The sequence below is a fragment of the Ictidomys tridecemlineatus genome, chromosome 5 (genome assembly GCF_052094955.1).
Source record: "Ictidomys tridecemlineatus isolate mIctTri1 chromosome 5, mIctTri1.hap1, whole genome shotgun sequence".
NCBI classification, from domain to species: Eukaryota; Metazoa; Chordata; class Mammalia; order Rodentia; family Sciuridae; genus Ictidomys; species Ictidomys tridecemlineatus.
Window position 1 is genome coordinate 199,938,943 of NC_135481.1, and position 20,687 is coordinate 199,959,629.

At 51.4% G+C, this 20,687-nt stretch overlaps 1 protein-coding gene and 1 pseudogene across 4 annotated transcripts in view; one reads left to right on the top strand and one right to left on the bottom strand.

Annotated features, from left to right (window-relative positions):
- Positions 1-1,189: 1,189 nt before the first annotated feature.
- Positions 1,190-20,687, bottom strand: part of Gmeb2 (glucocorticoid modulatory element binding protein 2) — a 28,579-nt gene continuing 9,081 nt past the window's right edge. For 2 of the 4 annotated variants that reach the window (XM_078052208.1, XM_005325331.5), the window contains exons 3-10: positions 15,056-15,153; positions 14,277-14,404; positions 8,976-9,079; positions 7,458-7,615; positions 5,180-5,251; positions 4,795-4,932; positions 4,436-4,558; positions 1,190-3,922 (exon numbers count right to left, since the gene is read on the bottom strand). In XM_078052208.1, coding sequence (XP_077908334.1) covers positions 3,282-3,922; positions 4,436-4,558; positions 4,795-4,932; positions 5,180-5,251; positions 7,458-7,615; positions 8,976-9,079; positions 14,277-14,404; positions 15,056-15,153 — 1,462 coding nt within the window. In that variant the 3' untranslated portion in view covers positions 1,190-3,281. Of the gene's footprint in view, positions 3,923-4,435; positions 4,559-4,794; positions 4,933-5,179; positions 5,252-7,457; positions 7,616-8,975; positions 9,080-11,755; positions 11,914-14,276; positions 15,154-20,687 lie in introns of all 4 variants that reach the window. The other 2 variants (XM_021726406.3, XM_078052209.1) reach the window with 2 other exon arrangements.
- LOC101967663 (large ribosomal subunit protein eL30 pseudogene) lies at positions 9,628-10,285 on the top strand (annotated as a pseudogene).

Genomic DNA, 20,687 nt, shown 5'->3' on the forward strand with positions numbered 1-20,687 from the left:
AGATATCACAGGGCACTACTAAGGGTACAGTCCTGGCAGGGTCAGCATTTGAATGACAAAGAGAGGCCACAACATGGAGAATGGGCAGTGGGGAGTGTGCGCTAGAGGCTAGAGCAGGGAAGAGGTCATCTTAGCCTGAAAAGAGGCAGAGCAGGGTGCATCTCCAAGGGCACTGGCAGAGAGGGGGCCTGAAGCTGGGCAAGTGGTGCTGCCCTCCCCAGAGACGAGCAACAAGAAGGAGCAGATTCAGGGTAGAAAATAAAGCAGCACTTCTGTCTTAGAGCCACTGAATCCAAGGTGCCTAGAGATGTCATGGGGAGGGAGGCCACCAAGGCCATAGCACATTCATTAGCTTTTTTTGGTACTGGAGATTGAACCAAGGGATGCTTTACCACTGGGCTGCACCCCCAGCCCTTTTTATTTACTTTTTATGTATACACCTTTTTTGTGGTGCTGGGAATGAACTCAAAGCCTCATGCACACCGGGCATGTGTTCTACCCCCGAGTTCTGTTCCTAGCCCCAGCACCACCACCCCCTAGCAGCTGGGATCAGATATGTGCCACTGTGCCCAGCACTTTGCTGCTGCAGACATGTGCATGCAGAGAAGCTCCAGGTCTGGAGAACAGGTCTTTGGATTGGGACCCTGAGGGACTGCCCACTTTCAAGGCACATGCTCTTCTGTCTCCCACAGCACTGGCCTCTCCACACAGGGGTTTTATGGGTGGTGTTGGGATTTTCTGGGTGGTGGTGGGGTGTGAACCTGTGGAGCCCTGGGACACGGGGCCAGGGAGGTGTGGGGGCACTGGAGAAAGAGCAAGGAGGAGATGACCAGCTTGAAGGGCCCCTGGTGGAGACATGGCTTCTCCAGCAGGACCCTTGCTGTGTTCAGCGCAGCCCTGCTGCTCAAAAGCTATCCTCTGAGGCAGCAGAGACACTGGCACAGAGACTGTCCTGGTCCATGTCAGACCTGCAGAAAACCCACCCCGCTCCACAGGAAGGGTGACACCAAATGGCGCCTGGTGTTGTTATGAAAATGCTTGACTCAAGAACCCCTGACCACATGTGAAAGGACTTAGCAGGTGTCTGTGAGGAGCCCAAGATAGGATGGCCCTGTCCACCATGGGGGTGGGGGCATTTTCATAAACTCATTCCCTCCACAGCCTGCCATTCCCAGAGCCAGACACAGAATTAATGAAAAAGGTTTTTATTTTATGTCAAAGTACCAAGCAGATACTTGCAAAACATAGAAAGTGAAACTCAAGCAATGCCCTTCCCCAGGTGCCTCTGGGCATGCACTGAGCTCACGCCCTCTGCAGAAACCAAATCCAGTCCCATTTCCTCAGAAAACTAAACTGAAGGCAGCCACTGGATACACCCTGGCCAGCCTTGAGGAGCAGTGGGAGGCCCAAACACCCTCCCACCCCCCAAGCAACCAGCAGGCCCTGCAGGAGCCAGGGGGGTGAGCAAGCCCTCCACCCACAGTGAGATGGGTTCCTGTGGGAGGGGCTGGTGGCAGATGGCTGAGGGCAGTCTGGGGCACCATGAGAAAGGGAAGTTGGTCTGGGGCTTATGTATATGGCTCTGAAGGTAACTGAACCTTCCAGTGCCTCCGTGGACGGAGAGGCAGGGGCTGAAACAGTCCCACCTGAATCTTACAGAGGGAAAATGCTCTACAGCCGGAAAGGCAGGCAGAGAGCATGGCAGATGCCGGCCAAGGGAAGTCCCATAGGTCCCCACCAGTGACACCATGTCTCACATTGCCTGAGCTGCTGGGCCATGCCCACACCTGCATCCTCCTGAGGCCCACAAGGTCATGCTGCCCCATGTCACAGAACTTGAAACTCAAATAAAAATGAGTTTAAAAAAAGGAGTATGTACACAAATAGATAAACATCACGCCAAAACCAGCTGATTCCTAAGAGCAAACAAGGATGTAACAGAAAGAAAATAAGAAACAGAACTGTAGCTTGACGTGGGGCCCTGGTCAAAACAAAGGTGTAAAGGTTGGGTCTGGGCACTTAGTGGGATGGATGGACAGAGAGAGGGACAGCTAGTTCCTTTCAAAGCAGCAAAGAGGGACTGCAGCCTTCTCCTGCTGTGGGGTTCTTGGCCAACAACCACTAGAAGGGTCTGTGGATAACTGGCCCCAGGGATTATCCCACTTCCTGAAATGTCTAGCTCCAGAGGCTCTGGCCTGGAGGACAGCCCCCTGCTTGGTCTTCCTCGAGATCCCAAACACTGATCTGCAAACTGTCAACAGACAGCCCTTCATGGAACATCTTGGGCCCCATGTCCCCCAACTGGCCTGCTCTATGCTCTGGGGGTCCCAACAGCTGACTGCACACAGGGGCCATCTCAGCACCCCCAAGTCTGAAGGAACACCCCTGTCAAATCCCACAAAGAGCCTCATCTTGGGGAGGGACACTGCCCAGGAACTCCAGCACCTGGCCAGGTGCATACACAAGTGCTCCAGGCCCATTCCAGAGCTGCCTTGGGAAGCCTAGGCACTCAGCATTGTTTTGGTTGAAAATGCTACAAATTTGATTCTTCCTGGAAGCCTACTCAGCAATTCACTTAAAAACACCTGTAGCACGTGATCAATGGCTCCTGACCCTGCCTGGTACGCCTGGGTGCCCCATCTAAGCACCTGGGGTGGGGGCAGGTGCTGCCCGGGGCCTGCATCTTGGCCTCCAGGGTGCACATTCCCACACAGGCAGAGGAGTGGGGCGTGGCCACACTAACCCTACAGAAAACTGTGGGAAGAAACCAAATCCATAGGATCCATGGGTTTCCACACTTGGGTACAGTTCCCAAGACATGTGTTAGTAATGTCCCCCGAGACGACGCGTGGGCACCAGGACCTCAGTGACTTGGCGGGCTCTGGCACTACCAGCACCTTCAGGGTCTCAGGCACCTGCAGCCCTGACTCTGCTGCCTGCACCTGGCTGCACCCAGATGCACTCCTCCTGGCCACTGTTCCCCTGGCTCCTGCTCAAGGCCCAATGTGTAAACAGTATCAACAAGCAACAGGTGGAAAGTCTATTTCCCAAGAGAAAAGGGGAGGAAGTTTGGACTTGAAGACCCATCTTCCAGGTTGCTGGCATCTGTCTTCTCATTTGCCTAGTGATGCCTCTCTTTGGTTCAGCCCACTAGACCTGCCTGTGCTGAGCCAGCCCCATGGCCTCTGCCTGCAGCGGCCTGAGGAGAGGCAGCCAGCTCCACCCGCCCTGAGGGGCCTCACCCTCCCAGGACATACCCTGCAAGAGGCCTAGGCTCCTGGCTACTTCTGCTCATGGTCCTCTGCCACAGCAGCCACCTCAATGGTGGTTGTGTGTTCCTCAGGCCCTGGGGCCGTGGCAGTGGGCACTGTCACTATTGTGCTGCCTGCAGGTGACGCCTGAGCCACATTCTGCAGGGTGGGGCCCAGGCTGGGAAGCGTGAGCAGTTGCAGCGGACTGACCACCTTCAGCACGGTGCTGCCGTCCTGCATGGCTGCTGTACTTAGGACTGTGAGGCTGGATGCGTCCGGGTGGATCTCCACTGTGCTGGGGAAGCTGGAGCCCGAGGAGGCCAGGACTGTGTAGCCACCGAGCAGCGGCGAGGCTGGCGAGCTGGCTGGTGGAGCCTGAGGAGAGCCCTTGCCCAGGACAGCCGAGGGCAGCGTGGATACCACTTTACCAAGTGGCACACTGGCCAGCTGGGGCACAGGCACACCTGGGCCGAGGGCAATCTGCGCAGACTGGGTGAGCACCTGCGAGGCCACAGCAGCTGGTCCAGACGTGGCTCGTGCAAGCCGAGGCCGCTTGGCAGGGGGTGGCAGGGGCACAGGTGTGAGTGTCATGAGCACATTGCTGAGGTGCTGGGATTTGTGCTTCAGTTCCCGGGCACGGCGCCGATGCTCGTCACACTGCTGCTCCAGGGCTGCAGGGACACAAATGTCACCACAAGGTAGCCCAGGAGCCAGACACCCAGGGCCCCCTGCCTAAGGTGAGGCCAGCAGAGGGGACAACCAGGGCCACTGCTCCCAGGTAAAGGCTGTGTGCCAGGCAGTCTCTGCAGGCAAAGCTGCCCTTGGGGCCAAGTAAGCCTATTCACACTCATGTGCAGTGTACACACAAAGGACCACAAGAGCAGGAGCTGGAAGCAGATGCAGAGGACCCAAGACTCATCTGCTGGTGGCAGGGTGGCCCGCCCTTTTCTCTCCACTTCTCTTAAATAGCCACTTGGCCTTGCAGGAGGTCGGTAGGCGCTGTGACCTCTGCCTCCAGTCTGGAGGTCTAAGGACCATGGCTGTTGAGTTTTACTGACTCCTGTATGATGCCTATGTCCTCACTTGCCAGGCCCCAGAAGAAAAGCTCACATGCACAGCTATGACAGAGAGAAGCCCAGAGGTAGCCATGGAGACCCCAATCCCCCCATCTGTTGCTGGTGTACCTGCCAGGTCCCGGGCGTACTGCTCCCGAGAGCGGTCCATTTGACACTTGTGGCTGGCCAGCACCTTCTTTACTAGGTCCAGCATGCCAAAGTTCTGTACAATGTTGTTGAGGAGGACAGCATCTGAAAGGAGCAATGCAGGCACTTGGTGAACACCTAGGCCCCATCCAGCCCATTCAGAGGCCAGCTCCTCAGGGCTGCATTGGCAGGAGCCAGCTCCACAGATGTCTAGAACACAGGCTGCGCACCCCCCGCCCCAGTCCCCTCAGCACAGCAGGTCCTGTGTGTAGGCTGGGCCTCTCCCAGCTACACAGCAGGGCCTGGGGGAACCAGCAAGGGGGCAGCTCAATCTCCCTTACCTCGGAGCTGCAGGGGAGGGTCCTGTACCCTCTGCTGCAGGCCTTTCATAGTTTCCTCCAGTTCCTGCTGGAATTCTTGAATGACCTCATCCAGCAGGCCAGCATCCTTTAGCCCCCGCCAGAAGGCAAATGTGTCATCTGTTGGGGAAGAAGAGGTAGAGTGAGCAGGAAGAGGTTGGGTGAGTAGTAAGAGCACTGCTGCCCTGGACAGCCATAAGGACACTGCCCAGGGAGGTCAGGGCATGTTACAGCCCATGTCTAACAGGCCAGTGGCTGAACTCTGTCTTAACCACCACCCCCCACCCCCCCGCTGGGACAATAATGGCCAGAGTACGGATGACAGCTTCCCCACTATGTGCACTTGTGAAAGCCTACAGGGACATACCTCCAATGGCTGTGGTCCAGTCGCTGGGGTCCTCACATGTCTCTATGGTGATGGTGGCAGGAGAGCCATTCACTACGAGTAGAGTGGAGCCATGGTGAGTGTGACGTGGGGCAGCTCCCACACCTGGAGGTCCTGCCTCCCTCCCAAGGCTGTGCCTGACTAGAGGAACCAAAGGACCCCCTGCCTTATGTCCGGGTTACTTGAATGACTTCTTTGAACATACACACAGGACAAAGAACAGGAAACAGCCCTCCACCTATCACTGTGTGATTCGATGCAGGGGCTGGTGGAGATTCCTGCCCATCTGGCCCCACAGATGGGTGTGGAACCAGTCACCCTAGCTTTCTCTTTACCACTGTCTATCTTTCATTATGCCACCATGATCTTAACATGAATCAATCATATTTCTACTTTTCTAAATCAAGAAAGACAAGTCATCTATTCTGGCTTGTCCCAAGTACATTTCCAGTAGCTACAAACCCTAACTGTCTGTAGTTTGTATTTGCGTCCTGGAGTTTCCAACAGGCTTCAGGACCAGGCCTGGCTAAGAAGCAGACCCAGAAACAGACGGATGTTTTGGTAACTTTCCAGCCTATGCCAGCTCTGCCCTCATCAAAGATATGTTGGAATCAAGTGAGGCATGAGCCAACACTTGTCATGGCTTGGGCAGGTGTACCACCTTTCTCTGACTACCCAGAGACAAGCCAAAGGTTCTCAGAGGTTCAGGCTAAAGCAGCCCAGATATACCTTGTCCCTGACTGTGCCTTTCTTGGGTGGAACAGACATAAGTAAAGGGGTGCCCACCTATCCTGGCTGATCACCCACAGCCCACTTTAATAAGGCAGGGCAGAGAGTCTGAGCCAAGCCCTGGGTATGCTGCCTAGGATGCTGACTACATGCTTCCTCATGCTTGCCAGACTTCAAACATCTGGCCTGGAGCTGTGGTCCAGGAAAGGGCTTAGCAGAAGGTACCCTCAGAATGTTGCAAACTGTAGCCACTAACCAAGGAAAGGCTGGCAATAGCCAGCTCCCGATCACCACAAGCAGCGTCCCTGTGCTGCTCAGGACTCAGCCCATCTACCAGGCAGAACATAGAGAAGGAGGTGGGTAACAACAAGGCCTCAGGCCACCATGGGCCCCATTCTCCAACCAGGGACCACTGAAGCCCCTACCATCAGCCCATCTGGAATGAATGACAGGACCACCCCATCACACAGGAGCTTACTCCACCCAATGCCATGGAGTGACAACTTAGGCATAGCAAGAGACAGTGCTAGAAAGAAAGCACTGCCAGACATTGCTAGGTAACATGATGGGGACTCGGGACCCAACCTTGATACAGCCTTGGTTTAAGAAGACTTTCTCAAATCAGGCACGGCGGCTATGCCTGTCATCCGAGGCTGAGATAGGAGAATCACAAGTTTTAGGCCAGCCTCAGCAACTTAACAAGACACTGTCTAAAAATAAAAAGGACAGCTCAGTGATATGCCCTGTATTCAATCTCCAGAACCAAAAAAAAAAAGGAATGAAGAAAAATAAAATCTCAGAATAAAATAAAAAGGGCTTGGGGTGGGGATGTAGCTGAGAGGCCTGGTTCAATCCCCAAGCACGAGAAGGAGGGAGGAGGAGGAGGGAGGAGGAGGGAGGAGGGAGGAGGAAGGAGGAGGAGGAGGGAGGAGGGAGGAGGGAGGAGGGAGGAGGAGGGAGGAGGGAGGAGGGAGGAGGGAGGAGGAGGGAGGAGGGAGGAGGGAGGAGGAGGAGAAGTTGTTGTTGGAAGAAAGGGCTGGGGTTGTGGCTCAGCAGTAGAGCACTCACCTAGCATGTGCGAGGCGCTGGGTTCAGTCCTCAGCAACACATAAAAATAAATAAAATAAAGGTACTGTGCCCAACTACAACTAAAAATATTTTTCAAAAAAAGAAGCTGAAAGGAATCCCAGGAACACCTTATCTCTATGGTCCTGAGCTTCAACATGGAAGAACAATCCAGATCATCACCAGCATCCAAGCTGCCAGAAGAGAGCGCTACAAGCTGCTCTAAAAGCCACAAGCACTGAGGGGCACTGTTCCAAATGTGGGAAGGGCTGGGAGAGGGAGGAGGCCGGGACACAGGCAGTCCCTTCAGGATTCCACACACTCCTGTCAAGACAAAGGTGACCATCTCCGGTTCCATAAACCTAGCAATCACCAGACTTCCTTTGTGAGAGAGGGAGGGGCAGGAGGCACCAAGGCAGCCAGAGAGGGTCAGTCTATGAGACCTTCCTCCTATTCCTCTACCTACCATCCGCTGCAGCAGGTGTGAGTGGGAGGTACTCTGTGGCCGTGGGGCTGCTCAGGGACACACGGGCCCCCGAGAGGTCTATCTTTGTGCTGCGGCAGGTGTTGGAGCAGACCTTGTCATGCTGGTAGAAGTCCAGCTCCCCTGAGTCCATGATCTTCCTGTGAAGAGGACCAAGAACCCAGGTGAGACCCAGCCCAATACAATTCATTCCCCACCCTGACTTGGGCCGTCCAGCTAAACTACCAGGGTCTCTTGAGGTGGGAGGGGAACTGCACTCTCCTGGGAACATAAAGTTATGAAGTTCCAATGAGAACGTGCTGCAGATGCAGGGCTCTGCCCACCCATTCAGGGCCCTGTCCATAGGAAGGAGACATATGCACTGGCCAGCAGACATCTGGAGGTGCCCAGTCCATGCTGTGACTGAAGACCCAGGGGAGATGGCTCAGTCCACTGCATCACCTGTGGCCAGTTCTGGGTCAGAGACATGGGAGCCACTCTCTCAGGAGAGGCCTGGGCCTTCAAAAGGCAGACAGGAAAGGAGGCCAGCAACTGCAGGAGAGTGCTCATGACCACTGCACATCCTGAGGACCTGCCTTCCCAAGTCCTGGAACCTGGTCTGGCATTTCTCAGCAAGCCTGCCACGACTGTAAACAAGGTCAGGGGCTCCCACCATGCTGAGCCTTTGGGCAGACCTGGCCTTAGACACATGTACAGCTCACAACACACCTCCCTAGCCCACCACCATGTTCAAGAAAACCAGAGGCTCCTGGGTGGGACTGGCTGAGAGGTGTGGGGAATGTCCTGGGGCTGGTGGCAGGCCCTGAAGCCAAACTCTCACTCTGCACAGAGAAGAGCACCTTCCCAGGAGGCAAGGTGGATACTAGCTGGGGGCCCCCTCTCTGCAACACCCACACCTCTAGGTACACAGACCAGTTATGGCTCACAGGTCACAAAGAACGCAAGCCAGCAAGGTTTACCAGCTATCTGTGTGGTCCACATACACACATACACACACACACACACACACACACATAAAGGGAGGGGAGAAGGAAGGGAGGAGGGCAGGGAAAGGAAGTTGCTGGGGAACAAGCCTGACCAATTGTGTTATGTGCACAAATGAACATGGCATCAGGAATCTCACCACTGTGTATGATTTTAATGCCCCTAGAAATTTTTTTTTAAATGAGGACAAAAAGAAATAAAGACCATGCTGAGCTTGATCTGGGTGCCTACCTGACACCAGGATAGCCCTTAACTTTTTAACAGTGACAGTCACCAGAGCCCCCAAGTGAAGAATGGGTGAAAAATAAAATGAGATCTGGCAAAAAACAAACAAAAACAATGCTAAAAGTCTGACAGTGTCCCTGCTGAGTGGATCCATTCTCTGTAAGGCGTGAGCAGAGCGGAAAAGAGCTATATGCACCCACCACATCTAACACACAGCTTTTCAAAAATCCAAAACCAAAGGGGAAAAGCAAGGACTGTGAGCCACCCCCATGTGCACCTACAGGCACCCACCTGAGCATGATACCATTCATCCGGATGGCTCTTTTCCAGTCCTTCAGAGTGGACTTCCCCGCCAGGTGCACAAACTCCTTGGGGCTGATCACATGCTCGTCATACTGCAGAAAGCAAAGAGGTCAGGGTCAACTCAGCCTGGACTCTGATCTGAGAGAGCTACAGCCTGTCCTCCCCTGCTCTGCTCTGCTGCTGGAGCCTGCACCAGGGTTCATGGTAGGGAGGAGAGCCTCTTTGAGGCTCTGAAGCCCCAGCCTTTCCACAGAGTGCTCCAGTGGAGTAGGCCCAGCCCTGTACTCACACTTGGCATGCTGCTGCCCACAAGTGCAATGTGTCTGGGAATGGGGAGGGCTGAGCTGACCAAATGCAAAAAAGCCTGTGGCACACTCTTCCTCCAGACAGTCTGAGCAAACCTTAAAAATAATATACACACCTTACATCATAAAAATGTAATGTTAATAAAAAATCACAAGCACTATGAATGACCCCTGCTGCCAGGCCAGGCCAGAGATCAAGAAACAGCACCCCATCCTGCATGAGGCTCACACATGACCTTTTCAAAGTCAGGGGACTGTCCTCCCTGCTGAGAAGGTAAAATATCCTATTTAATCCTAGTAAGTAAGCAATTATTAGAACCAAAGGATGAAAACAGAATGTTGTTTCCTGGGGCTGGGGTTGTGGCTCAACAGTAGAGCGCTCACCTAGCACGTGTAAGGCCCTGGGTTCGATCCTCAGCACCACATAAAAATAAATAAAATAAAGATATTGTGTCCAACTACAACTGAAAAAATAAATATTTTTTAAAAAATGTTGTTTCCTGGGCTGGGGATGTGGCTTAAGCAGTAGCGCACTCGCTTGGAATGCGTGCAGCCTGGGTTCGATCCTCAGAGCCACATACAAAGATGTTGTGTCCGCTGAAAACTAAAAAATAAATATTAAAAAAAAAATTCTCTGTCTCTCTCTCTCCTTTAAAAAAAAATGTTGTTTCCTCTTTCTAGCTCTATGGCAGGAAGATGGTGGCCACAAAACAGATGAAAAAGTCTCTGGAGTCAATGAACTCTCAGCTCCAGCTTGTTATGAAAAGTGGAAAGTATGTACTGAGGTACAAGCAAACTCTGAAGATGATCAGACAGGGCAAAGCGAAATTGGTCATCCTCGCCAACAACTGTCCAGCTTTCAGGAAATCTGAAATAGAATACTTTGCCATGTTGGCCAAAACTGGTGTCCATCACTACAGTGGCAATAATATTGAATTGGGCACAGCATGTGGAAAATACTATAGTGTGTGCACATTATCATTGATCCAGTGATTCTGATATCATTAGAAGCAAGCCAGAAAAGACTGATGAAAAGTGAAAAATGTAAAATTTTTCTTTAATAAAACTTGGCAGAGTGTTTAAAAAAAAAAAAAAAGTTGTTTCCTTAGAAAACAAGCAAACTGGGGATGGAGGAGTTGCTGGGTCCTGGGGCTGCCTTATCCTGGCACCTGCCACCCAAGCAGAGTGCCTGGGCAGGCAGTGCTGGTGGGGATGGTGCTCCACACCCCATGAGTTCTACACTCCTCTCTCGATACCCGAGGCTGCAGTTGAGAAGGCCACTCCCATGCAGCCCATCAGGATGGAAAGACCCCTCAGCCACATTATGCTGCCTTAAATCCTCAGAGGCAGGCATGGCCTCTGCGAGCCTGGATCTGCCACCAGCCTTCTCCTGCCTGAGGCTGTGCTGGACAGTGCCACCTGGCCTGATTTTGCTCCAGGCTTTGGTCCACCAGTCTCATGGGCTCTAGAGTTCCCTTTCCCTTCTTGCCCTCCTTTGGGATGACTGCTCTCTCTGGTTCCAGGTTCTTCTCTGCAGCTCTGTCCTCTCCTGTAGCCCTGTATGCTATGCCTAGGCCATCAGAGCTCAGGGGTTCCTGGGCACTGCTGTGTGGCCAGTGCTTATGTTTAGACCCTCCCAGGATACCAGAACATGTCTCTCACATGAAGGTCCCTTGAACAGTGGACACTTCCATCTGGGATCTCTTTCCTCTGACTGAAACACATTCAGAACATCCTTCAGTGAGGATCTGTTGGTAGCAACTCAGTTATGCCTGAAAATGAATTTCCAGAGATGACTTCGCCATAGGCACCTGTTCTCCCTTGACACAGGGAGCACCCAGCCTACCACCTCTGGCTTCTGCCCCACTGCTTTTGGACTCTTCCTTCAGGGCAAAGGTCTGCTGCCAGCCATCTTGAGGGTCTTCTCCATCCCTGTGCTTCTCTCATTTCACCATGACTGTGATGTTATGTTATAGCCTATTTATTTTTTCTGTTTATTAACTGTAAGGACAATCCAAGAAGCTCTGCTGTCCTTGCAGCAGGCTTTCTGCAACTGACTGGCCCTCCATGCTCCCCTCATCCAGGCGTGTGCATGGACGTGCACCCTCTTCTAGGCCTTTGATGCTGGACCCCAGACCATTTGCATATGTTCCCTATAAATAAGGTACTTCAGCACAGCCAGAGGGCAGCTCTCAGGGGTACCACCACCTAGTCTGCAATCCATGTTCAGACCAGTGACTGCGCTTCCCTGATGGTCACTTGACCCAGGACTGATGCATATGGCCACAGCATCTCTGCAGGCTCCTCATGATGGAGCAGCTCCCCAGCCTTTCTTGGTCTTTCTGAGCCTTCTCATTGCCAAGCATATAGGTCAGGTGCCTCAATTTGTGTCTGGATCTTCTCGGGGGCAGTCAAAAACTCCTGCCCACACATCCCGATGCGGGTGAGGCAGACATCCCTCACCTGGACGTGGCGGTGTCTGGCAGGCTTTCCCACTGCAGCTACTGCCCTCCATTTTTGCAAGTGGTCCATGAGGATGGACTGAGCGTTGGCATTCCCAGTTGTCACTCCTTCATGTCTGGCATTCTAACATGAGCACTCCACTCCACCCTGTGCACTTACTGTGTGCGAGAAAATGACATGGAGTACATTGCAGTAAATAGAGACTCACAGATTTCTGTCCTACTTGAGCTGTTTGCTTTTGGTTTTCTTTTGTAGCACTGGGGATTGAACTCAGGAGTGCTCTACAACTGAGCTGCAACTCAAGCACTTTTTCCTTTTGAGACAGGGTCTTGCTAAGTTGTCCAGGTTGGCCTTGAACTTGCATTTCTCCTGCTCAGCTTCCCAAGTTGCTGGGTTACAGGTGTGGTCATCATGCCCAGCTCCTACTTCAGTGAAAGCCCATGGCCCCATTTTTAAATTTTTTTGCTGAGTTAGGGATTAAACCCAGTATATAAGAGGCAAGTGTTCTGCCACTAAGCTGCACTCCAGCTCACTGTTATTTACCTGTAGGTTAAATTGTCCCAGGTGGAGGCAGTGAAAAATTTTTTTTAATCCAGTGTGGACTTTGTGAGGTCCCTTGAACTGTAGACTGACACCCTCCCACAACCATGAGGCACTCACACCCTCTTTGCAAACAGACATGGTGGATTTTCTCCTGCTTCTATTTTCCACCTTCTTTCTTCTGTGGAGAATATTCTGGCTGAATTCTTTGGTTGTGTCTTCCAGTTCACCAGTCATCTGTTTAGTTATGTCTAATCTGCTCTGATGCCAATCAACCAAGTATTTAATTCTAATTCTATTCTTCATTTCTAGTTGTGCTTTCATCAAATCTGTTTATTCTTTACTGTATTCAAGCTTCTCTTTATTTCTTGAAATAAATTAAACATAATTATTTTATGTTCTGTGATTAAAATTCCGACACTTAGGGCCAGAGGTTAGCTCAGTCTAACATATCTCCTATGAGGCCCTAGATTCGATACCCAATATTACAGAACAAGCTGAAACCTCTGTGGGTCCCAACCCCTGCTGGAGCCTCTCTGAAGGCACTTGCTCGGGGTGACCACTTCTTGTGTCCAGTGTTTTGGCTTGTTACACTGTGAGCTTCTCCTTTTCTTAGCATGTTGTGGAAATTACTTAAAGCCTGATATAAGGATGCTTTCCTGCAAAGAGGGCTTTTCATCTGCCTCTGTCAAATCCTGAGGACTGTCAGCCAGAAGCCACTGGGCCACACAGACTATGTGTGAATGCCAGAAGGCCACCCTTTGCCTCTGGTGCCCAGCCTGGAGACAGTACCTCCTTGCTGTGGGCAAGGTGAGGCTGGAAGGACATACTCAGTAGAACTCTCTGGCAGATGGCTCTAGAGGGATCAAGCCCCCACATCCCTTGGGAGTGGAGGACAGTCTGGTCTTCTCACCCAGCCTGCATGATTGAGAATCCCACCCCATGCAAGGCTCTCCAACAAAAGCTGGACTCTGCCCTAACTCAGGCCTGGGTCCTGACAACTTCTCCCTTTTAGTCAAGTGTAAAGACACATCTGGAAGATGCTTTTTAAAAATATCTTTGGGGGCTGGGTGCTATGGCACATACCTATAATCCCAGCTGCTTGGGAAGCTGAGACAGGAGGATAGCAAGTTCAAAGCCAGCCTCAGCAATGGCGAAGCACTAAGCAACTCAATGAGACCCTGTCTCTAAATAAAGTACAAAATAGGTCTGGGGATGTGGCTTAGTGTTCAAGTGCCCCTGAGTTCAATATACATACATATACATATATATCTTTGACTTTGTTTTGTTTTTGTTTGTTTTTTGTACCAGGGATTGAACACAAGGGCACTTAACCATTGAGCCACATCCCCAGACTTTTTAATATTTTATTTACAGACAGGGTCTTGCTGAGTTGCTAAGGCTAGCTTTGAATTCACGATCCTCCTGTATCAGCCTCCTGGGCTGCTGGGATCATAGGTATGTATCACTATGCCCAGATGACTTTTTTTTTAAGAATGTCTATGTTACCTAGACTGGACTTGTACTCCTATGCTCAAGCAATCCTCCTGCATCAGCCTCCCAAGGAGCTGATACTACAGCTGTGTGTCACCACACCTGGCTCTGCTTCGTGAAAATCTTAATGAACATTTTAACTGTTTTCAACATAAGGTGCATCTGGGAAAGGGACAAGCAGGATGCCAGAGGAGAATGCCTTTCTCATAATCTTCCCCTGCCAGTGAATGAGCCTCTTTAAAGCACACACCTCAGTCTGCCAAACAAAGCCATTCTCAACTGGTCTCCACCACAGGACCATACACTGCACACAGTGCTGCCTTCCACCTGCATCCCTCCAGAAATGAGAACTACTCCTGCTGGAGGCATTCCCCATTGTGCCCACAGCTGCAATCCTGTCCTTGAGGCTGGCTCCTAGCTTCTTCCTCCTCCTCCCAGGCACAGGATCCGGAATAGGGGTCCAACAAATGTCTGTGGTGGCTCTCACCTGAACACATTTCACATTGATGCCAGGGCAAACGAACTTCCTCCAAATCAGGTTGGCTCTGCTGTCTCCGCAGGTGATGGGATACACAATCTCAGCCTCCAAGCTTTCCCCCTCTTCGGCCATCTTCACTTCTCACAGGCACATGGACAGGGAAGGGCAGAAACACAAAATCAGTTGTGACCTCTCCAAAGTACTTCTTACAATGCAGAAAGCACTGGTTGTCAACCTGGAAACCCACTAAATCCAGGAAGACCCAAGTGAGCCAAAAAGGCAGGGTTCTCATCAGCCCATCAGCACTCCAGAGGGATCCACAGAGCACATCAGACTACAGCAGTATTCAGGAACCCCAGTAACTGTGGCTGGACTCAAGAGTCACCTACAGGGATGAATCAAGCTTTAGTTGGAACCATGTTACGGAAACCAGACCTTAGAAACTGAGGGCTTTTTATCTGGTAACACCGAGTCCCACGGGTGCTAAAAGACCATCTATTGCCACTCACTGCCAGGCTCAGCAACAGGCACAGAGAATCCCCAAAGAAGAGTGCTGCAAGACACAGGTGACCCCTCCTGCCCTCCCACCAGCCACAAGCAGGGAAAGGGTTCATCACATATGCCTGGCCACACCCAGGAGGACCTGGGGCCCCACCCAGCCCAAAAAGGGCTTCATGAGCCCTAGCTACTACCCATTTCAGTTGCCGGCTGTTCCATCCTGCATCTGCAAAGGAGGCAGAAGGCCAGCTCCCCACTGTCGTGGCTGCCCACCTTACGTGGCTCCCTACCTAACACGGCCTCCTTGAGCTGCGAGGAGGCTGTGAAGGCTGCGGCGGCAGCAGCAGCTGCGTTTTCTGTGTCCACATTGTCTTCTGCCAGGTCACCCCTGGTGAGCAGTGCGGGGGGGGGGGGGGGGGGGTAGGAGAGAGAAAAAAGAGACAGTCAGGGGCTGGGGCTGGGGCTGAGTGGAAGCGCACTTGCCCGACTTGTGAGGCACTGGGTTTGACTCTCAGTACTGCATAAAAAATAAATAAAATAGGGCTGGGGTTATGGCTCAGCGGTACAGCACTTGCCTAGCACATGCAAGGCGCTGCGTTCGATCCTCAGCACCACATTAAAATAAAGGTATTGTGTCCAACTACAACTAAAAAATATTTTAAAAAATAAATAAAATAAAGGTCTGTCAGCAACTAAAAAAAAAATATATTTTAAAAAGGAAAGGGACCATGAGGGCACCAATCATGACCTACAGCCCCAGCATACCTGGAGCACATGTGCTCAGGACACTTGTGCCAACAGCTTGGCCTCCTCCAGAGATGCATTGCTGCCAGGTCTGGGCCAGTGTGCTAAGAGGTGTTGCCTGCTGCTCCCACAAGGACACACACCTAGTGTTCTGCTCTCCTTACGCTGTCTAATGCCCAGAACAGCGCTGGAAAGCAAGGCCAGTGTAATGGAAGCATAAATGCTCAAAGCAGGAATTCTAAACCTCCATTTCTTTCTTTACTAAAGTTTTTGTTTTCATCATAATGATCCCATGCAGTTATACAAATTATCAGAAAATATAATTTCTTTTCTTTTCTCTCTTTTTTTTTTTTTTAACCTGCAGTGCTGGGAATTGAACCAGGGCCTCTACCAACAAGCCACTCTCACCTGAACTCCAAAGAGGCTACAGCCCACAAAATATAAAATTTTTGGAAGAGAAAAAAAAAATTACCACAGTCAACTTTCATCTTATACCCAAAATAAATTATGGACAAATCAAAAGTAAAGGTAAACTGGGGGCACTGGCACATGACTATAATCCCAGCAGCTCTGGAGGATGAGGCAGGAGAATCACAAGTTCAAAGCCAACTCCAGCAACTTAGCAAGGCCATATACAACTTAGGGAAACTCTGTCTCAAAATGAAAAACAAAAAAGGATGGGGATGTGGCTTAGCAGTTGAGCATCCCTGGGTTCAATCCCTGGTAAGAAAAAATAAAAGAGAGAACTTGAAAGAAATGTCCACAATATTGGTAAGATAAATGGCTGGTTCCCTACCACACAGAGGAGCCACAGTCAGCCCCACAGCCTGGCAGAGGTTGGAGGCCTCAACCAGAGCCTTGGAGAATCTGCAAAAAGACCTCTCGTTACTCCTAAGAAGTGCAAATAAGGACAAGAGATGCTTCCTTCACCCAGACAGTCCTGGCGTGGAAGCATGGCCAATTGGTACATGGGGAAGGTCGAGAGGAGGCAGACCAGCACCACTGATCTGCAAGGATGTGGCACAGCAATGGCCCAGCACTGCAAAGGAAAACCTGTGAGGGGTTATGCCTACAGCTAGAAAGCACATGCCCTGGACCCAACATCCCCACCTCAGCAATCAGTTCACACACTCACAACAATGGGACTCAAACAGTCCTTGCAGAAGAGTCTGGGGCAGGAAGTCCTCTGGTTTCTGAAGCCTTGGGGAGGCAATGTGGATAGGCTAGATGAAGCTTGAGTGGGCTCAGGGGTTTTATTTTCACCACAAACCAGGTCAGAAATGGGAGTTGATTAAAATACAAATTTGAAGCTTGCTTTCAAGGCAGTTAAGAATGACTCCAGGGGTTGTGGTTGTGGCTCAGGGGTAGAGCGCTTGCTTAGCATGTGTGAGGTGCTGGGTTCAATTCTCGCACCGCACATAAGTAAGTGAATAAAATAAAGGACCGTCAACATCTTCAAAAAAAAAAAAAAAAATGACTCCAGCTGGAGATGTAGCCCAGTGGTGGAGCACTTGCCCACCTAGCATGTCCAAGGCCCTGGTTCCACCTCAGCACGACATACTCACACAAGAGTGACTCCAATATGAAGAATAACATTTACTGGAAACACCAGAACTCCAAAGAGGCTGCAGGAACTCAGAAAAGGAAGCAGTGTTCCTGAGCCAGGGGTAGGACATGGCCAAATAGGAACATGTGCCCTGCATGGCAGATGGCGGAACACATTCCTCAGAGGCAGTCGGAGAGGGAAGAAAAGCAGGAAGCTTCTATCAGGCTACTGGGGGTCACTTTGAAACATACCCTGGGCCTCAAGCAAATAAAGAGTAAGCATTATTAGATGGAGATGGCAGAGGAAATCAGGTTTGGTGCCAACAGAGGCAGAGGTACACCTACAGACAGGATGAGGCCTTCCACAGGACAGCCCTCAGGACTCCTCCATGGCCCCTGGGTAAGACGCTAATTAACAGGCATTCTGGTTCACTCTTCACTTGAAAAATGTCCATTACAGTACACATGCCGCTCCATTCTCTGCAGCAAGGGTGCTTATAGCAGGCTGATGGACAGGCCTGCCAGGATCTAGAGGTGGAGCACTCCTAAGTTCTCCCTGAACACCTGCCAGGGAAGAGAGCAGTGTCCACAATGCAGCCAACTAGCTCTGCTCCATCTTCTTACACACACACACACACACACACACACACGCACACAGATGGACAAATCCACATACACCTGTCTTCTCCAGGACTCAGGAGGCTGAGGCAGGAGGGTGCATGTTCCAGACTAGCCTGGGCAACTCAGTAAAACCCTGTCTCAAGATAAAACATAACAAGGGCAGGGGGTAGTTCAGTGGTAGAGCACCCCTGCATTCAATCTGCAGTTGCAAAAGCAAAAAAAAAAAAAGCAAATCTAATAGAAAATAGGTAAGTCCCACTAAAAAAGAAGAGCTTCATGTAGGTCAACCTGCCTCAGAGGCCATGTGGTACCTCCCCAGGAGATGCATGCAGAGGACCCCTCCTAACCTATAGAGAAGATCAAGGCAGAACAGAGCAATCTGGCACCGGAGGACCACAGGCGGGAAAGGCCTCTGATCCTCATGGCTCTTCCATCTCCATCAAGAGATATGATGGAGAATGAACAGCATCGAATGAACAGCTCCTGCTCCTCACCGGACTTGACTAAGTACAAATTTTGACCAGCTTTGAACAAGGGGACATGAGAGGCTTTGTAGTCCCCACTCCTGCTACTATACTATGAAAACACTTCAGGCAAGTGTCCCAACGAGGCCACTCAGACATCCAGTAGCCAGGCCTAGACCAACTCACCAAGACATAAGAAATGACAGACACTAGTTACTTTAAACCATCAAGTTGGTTTTTTTTCTTTAGTAGTACTGGGAATTGGGCCCAGGACCTCAGATGCGCTAGATAAACAGTGAGCCACACTCCACAGCTCATTTTACTTTTTAATTTGAGACAGCGTCTCACTAAGTTGCCAGGCTGGCCTTGAGGATGCGGTCCTCCCACCTTGGCCTCCTGAGCAACTAGGATCACAGGTATGCCACTACGCCTGGCCAAGCCACTAAGTTTTGTAGTGATTTACTATGCAGAAAGTGTCTAATGCAGGGACGTGCAGGGTGGATGCTCAAGTCTTGTGAGTGGCACAGAACCATCAGCAGAAGCAAGAAGGGGCAGAGGCAGCTGCAGCTGCTGTGACGTGGTGCAGAAATAAAACCCTGCACCAAGGTAACTCAGAAGGTGGAACACGTGCCTAAAAATGGGAGATTCTCAGGGAGAACACCTCCAGACATTGCAGAAAGGGCTCCCAAGCTGCAGTGCTGCCAGATGACCATTCTCTTGCACACAGAATTTACAGGGAATCCAGGGGTCAAACTATTTCACATCTCCCATTTCTCACTTGACAACAACTATCCAAGTAAACGGCATCTGAGCAAATGCCACCACAGTGGGGCTGAGGGCCTTGGTTCAAGGACTTTCAAGGCCATGTATGGCAGAAGGCTCTGCCCCAAAAGACAGGCCATTCTCAAAGATCTCACCATGTGGCTTTTGAGCAGGACTGTCTACCTGGTGCTTGACCTGCCTGACCCTGCATGCTAGGTATGGGAAGGGGAAGCAACTATAGTTTCAGTTCAAGAATCTCTGGATCAAGAGATGTTTCAGCTGCACCTAGACCTGAGGTGGCCTGCAAGGCTATGGAACTGAAGCCAGGTGCCACAGCTGGAGAAGACCCTGCTGAATCCTGAGGAATGGAATGGCTATGCAGAGGATGGTGGCAGATTACAGAAGCAGCCACAGCATCCTGCAACTCTCCCATCCAGAGGCAGCCTTAGTCCACCCTGAACCTGGGCACAGCTGTGTGACAAGCTTCAGCAATGGGATGTATAGGAGAAAGAGAAAGAAAGACACCTGGGAAAGAAGTCCAGGCCACCAGATGGAGGACAAGAGGCTGGCAGGCAGAGGTGAGCCATCACGACAGCCACCAGGACACCAGCCTGTCAACCAGATAGTGATTGAGGCTCCAGGACCACCCCAGCTCACTGTGGGGCAGTCAGGCAGCCAGACCACAGAAAGCAGCAGCCCTTGTCCAACTGCAAGAATCCATATCTGTGTCCTAAGCCACCAAGTTTGAAGTGGTTCCTTACACCACAAAAGTGACCAACATAGAAAAGGACCTGAACTTGGGTGTTGACAGAGCAAAGCTGGTCCACAGCAGCCACTTTCTCTAATGAGGACAGGAAATAAAGGAAACAAACATAACACCTTAATTCTGAGGGCCTGTGCCAGCTGAAGTACACATTCAGGAGAGACCCAGGGGTCAGTCACTGTCACCAGCAGCCAGATGACCATTCTCTTGCACACAGAACTTACAGAGAGTGCAGGATATTCACAGGGGACACAGGTCTTTAAGTTCACAACTGCATAAGAAGATAACAGCCCAAGAAGAAAGGCCTATAGATAATAATATTGAAGGCCCCTGACGCGGGCTACATGGCATCATCCCCAGCAGCTGGAGACTTCCCATGTAGAGCTGGCCCTCCCTGGAGGCTCCTTCCCCAAGTTCCTGGGTGAGAAGTGCTGAAGCTGGAAGGTGTAGCAATGGGCTCCCCACAGCAGCCCCAAGGTGCTAGAAGGAAGCCACACAGGTTTCCCTGACCCAGTGCCACTTCTGCCACTCTTATCAAGCTACTCACGATCTAGGTGAGGAGATATGGGCACTGCTCTGGGTCAGGCTGGGGAGGAAGCAGCAGAGCATGTGCGAGACACCTCTAAGCTATGTGCCAAGGCACTGACAAAGATCAAAGGAGAACCTCACGGGTAACTCTGCAGGAAGGCCCTCCCAGAAGCCTGCCAGGGCCTTGGCCATACCCACAGAACAGGGAGGATCATGCACCCAGGACTCACAAGTTCTGGGGCCAATCCTGCTCAACTGTGGCACCAGCCTCCACTCTGCCCCAGGAGGGAGATGGATGCACGGTGCCCAATGCTGGAGTGTCTAGCAGAAGAAAGCAGACTGAGGCCAGCCCCACCACAAAGCTGCCAGCAAGCCACTCACACAAGCAGCACGAAGCAAAAGGGAATGGTCTAGAGCCTCCCTCTGAGAGGTTCTGTGGTGAAGAGCTTATCTGGCACACACAAGACCCCATGTTCACTCCTCAGCACTGCAAAA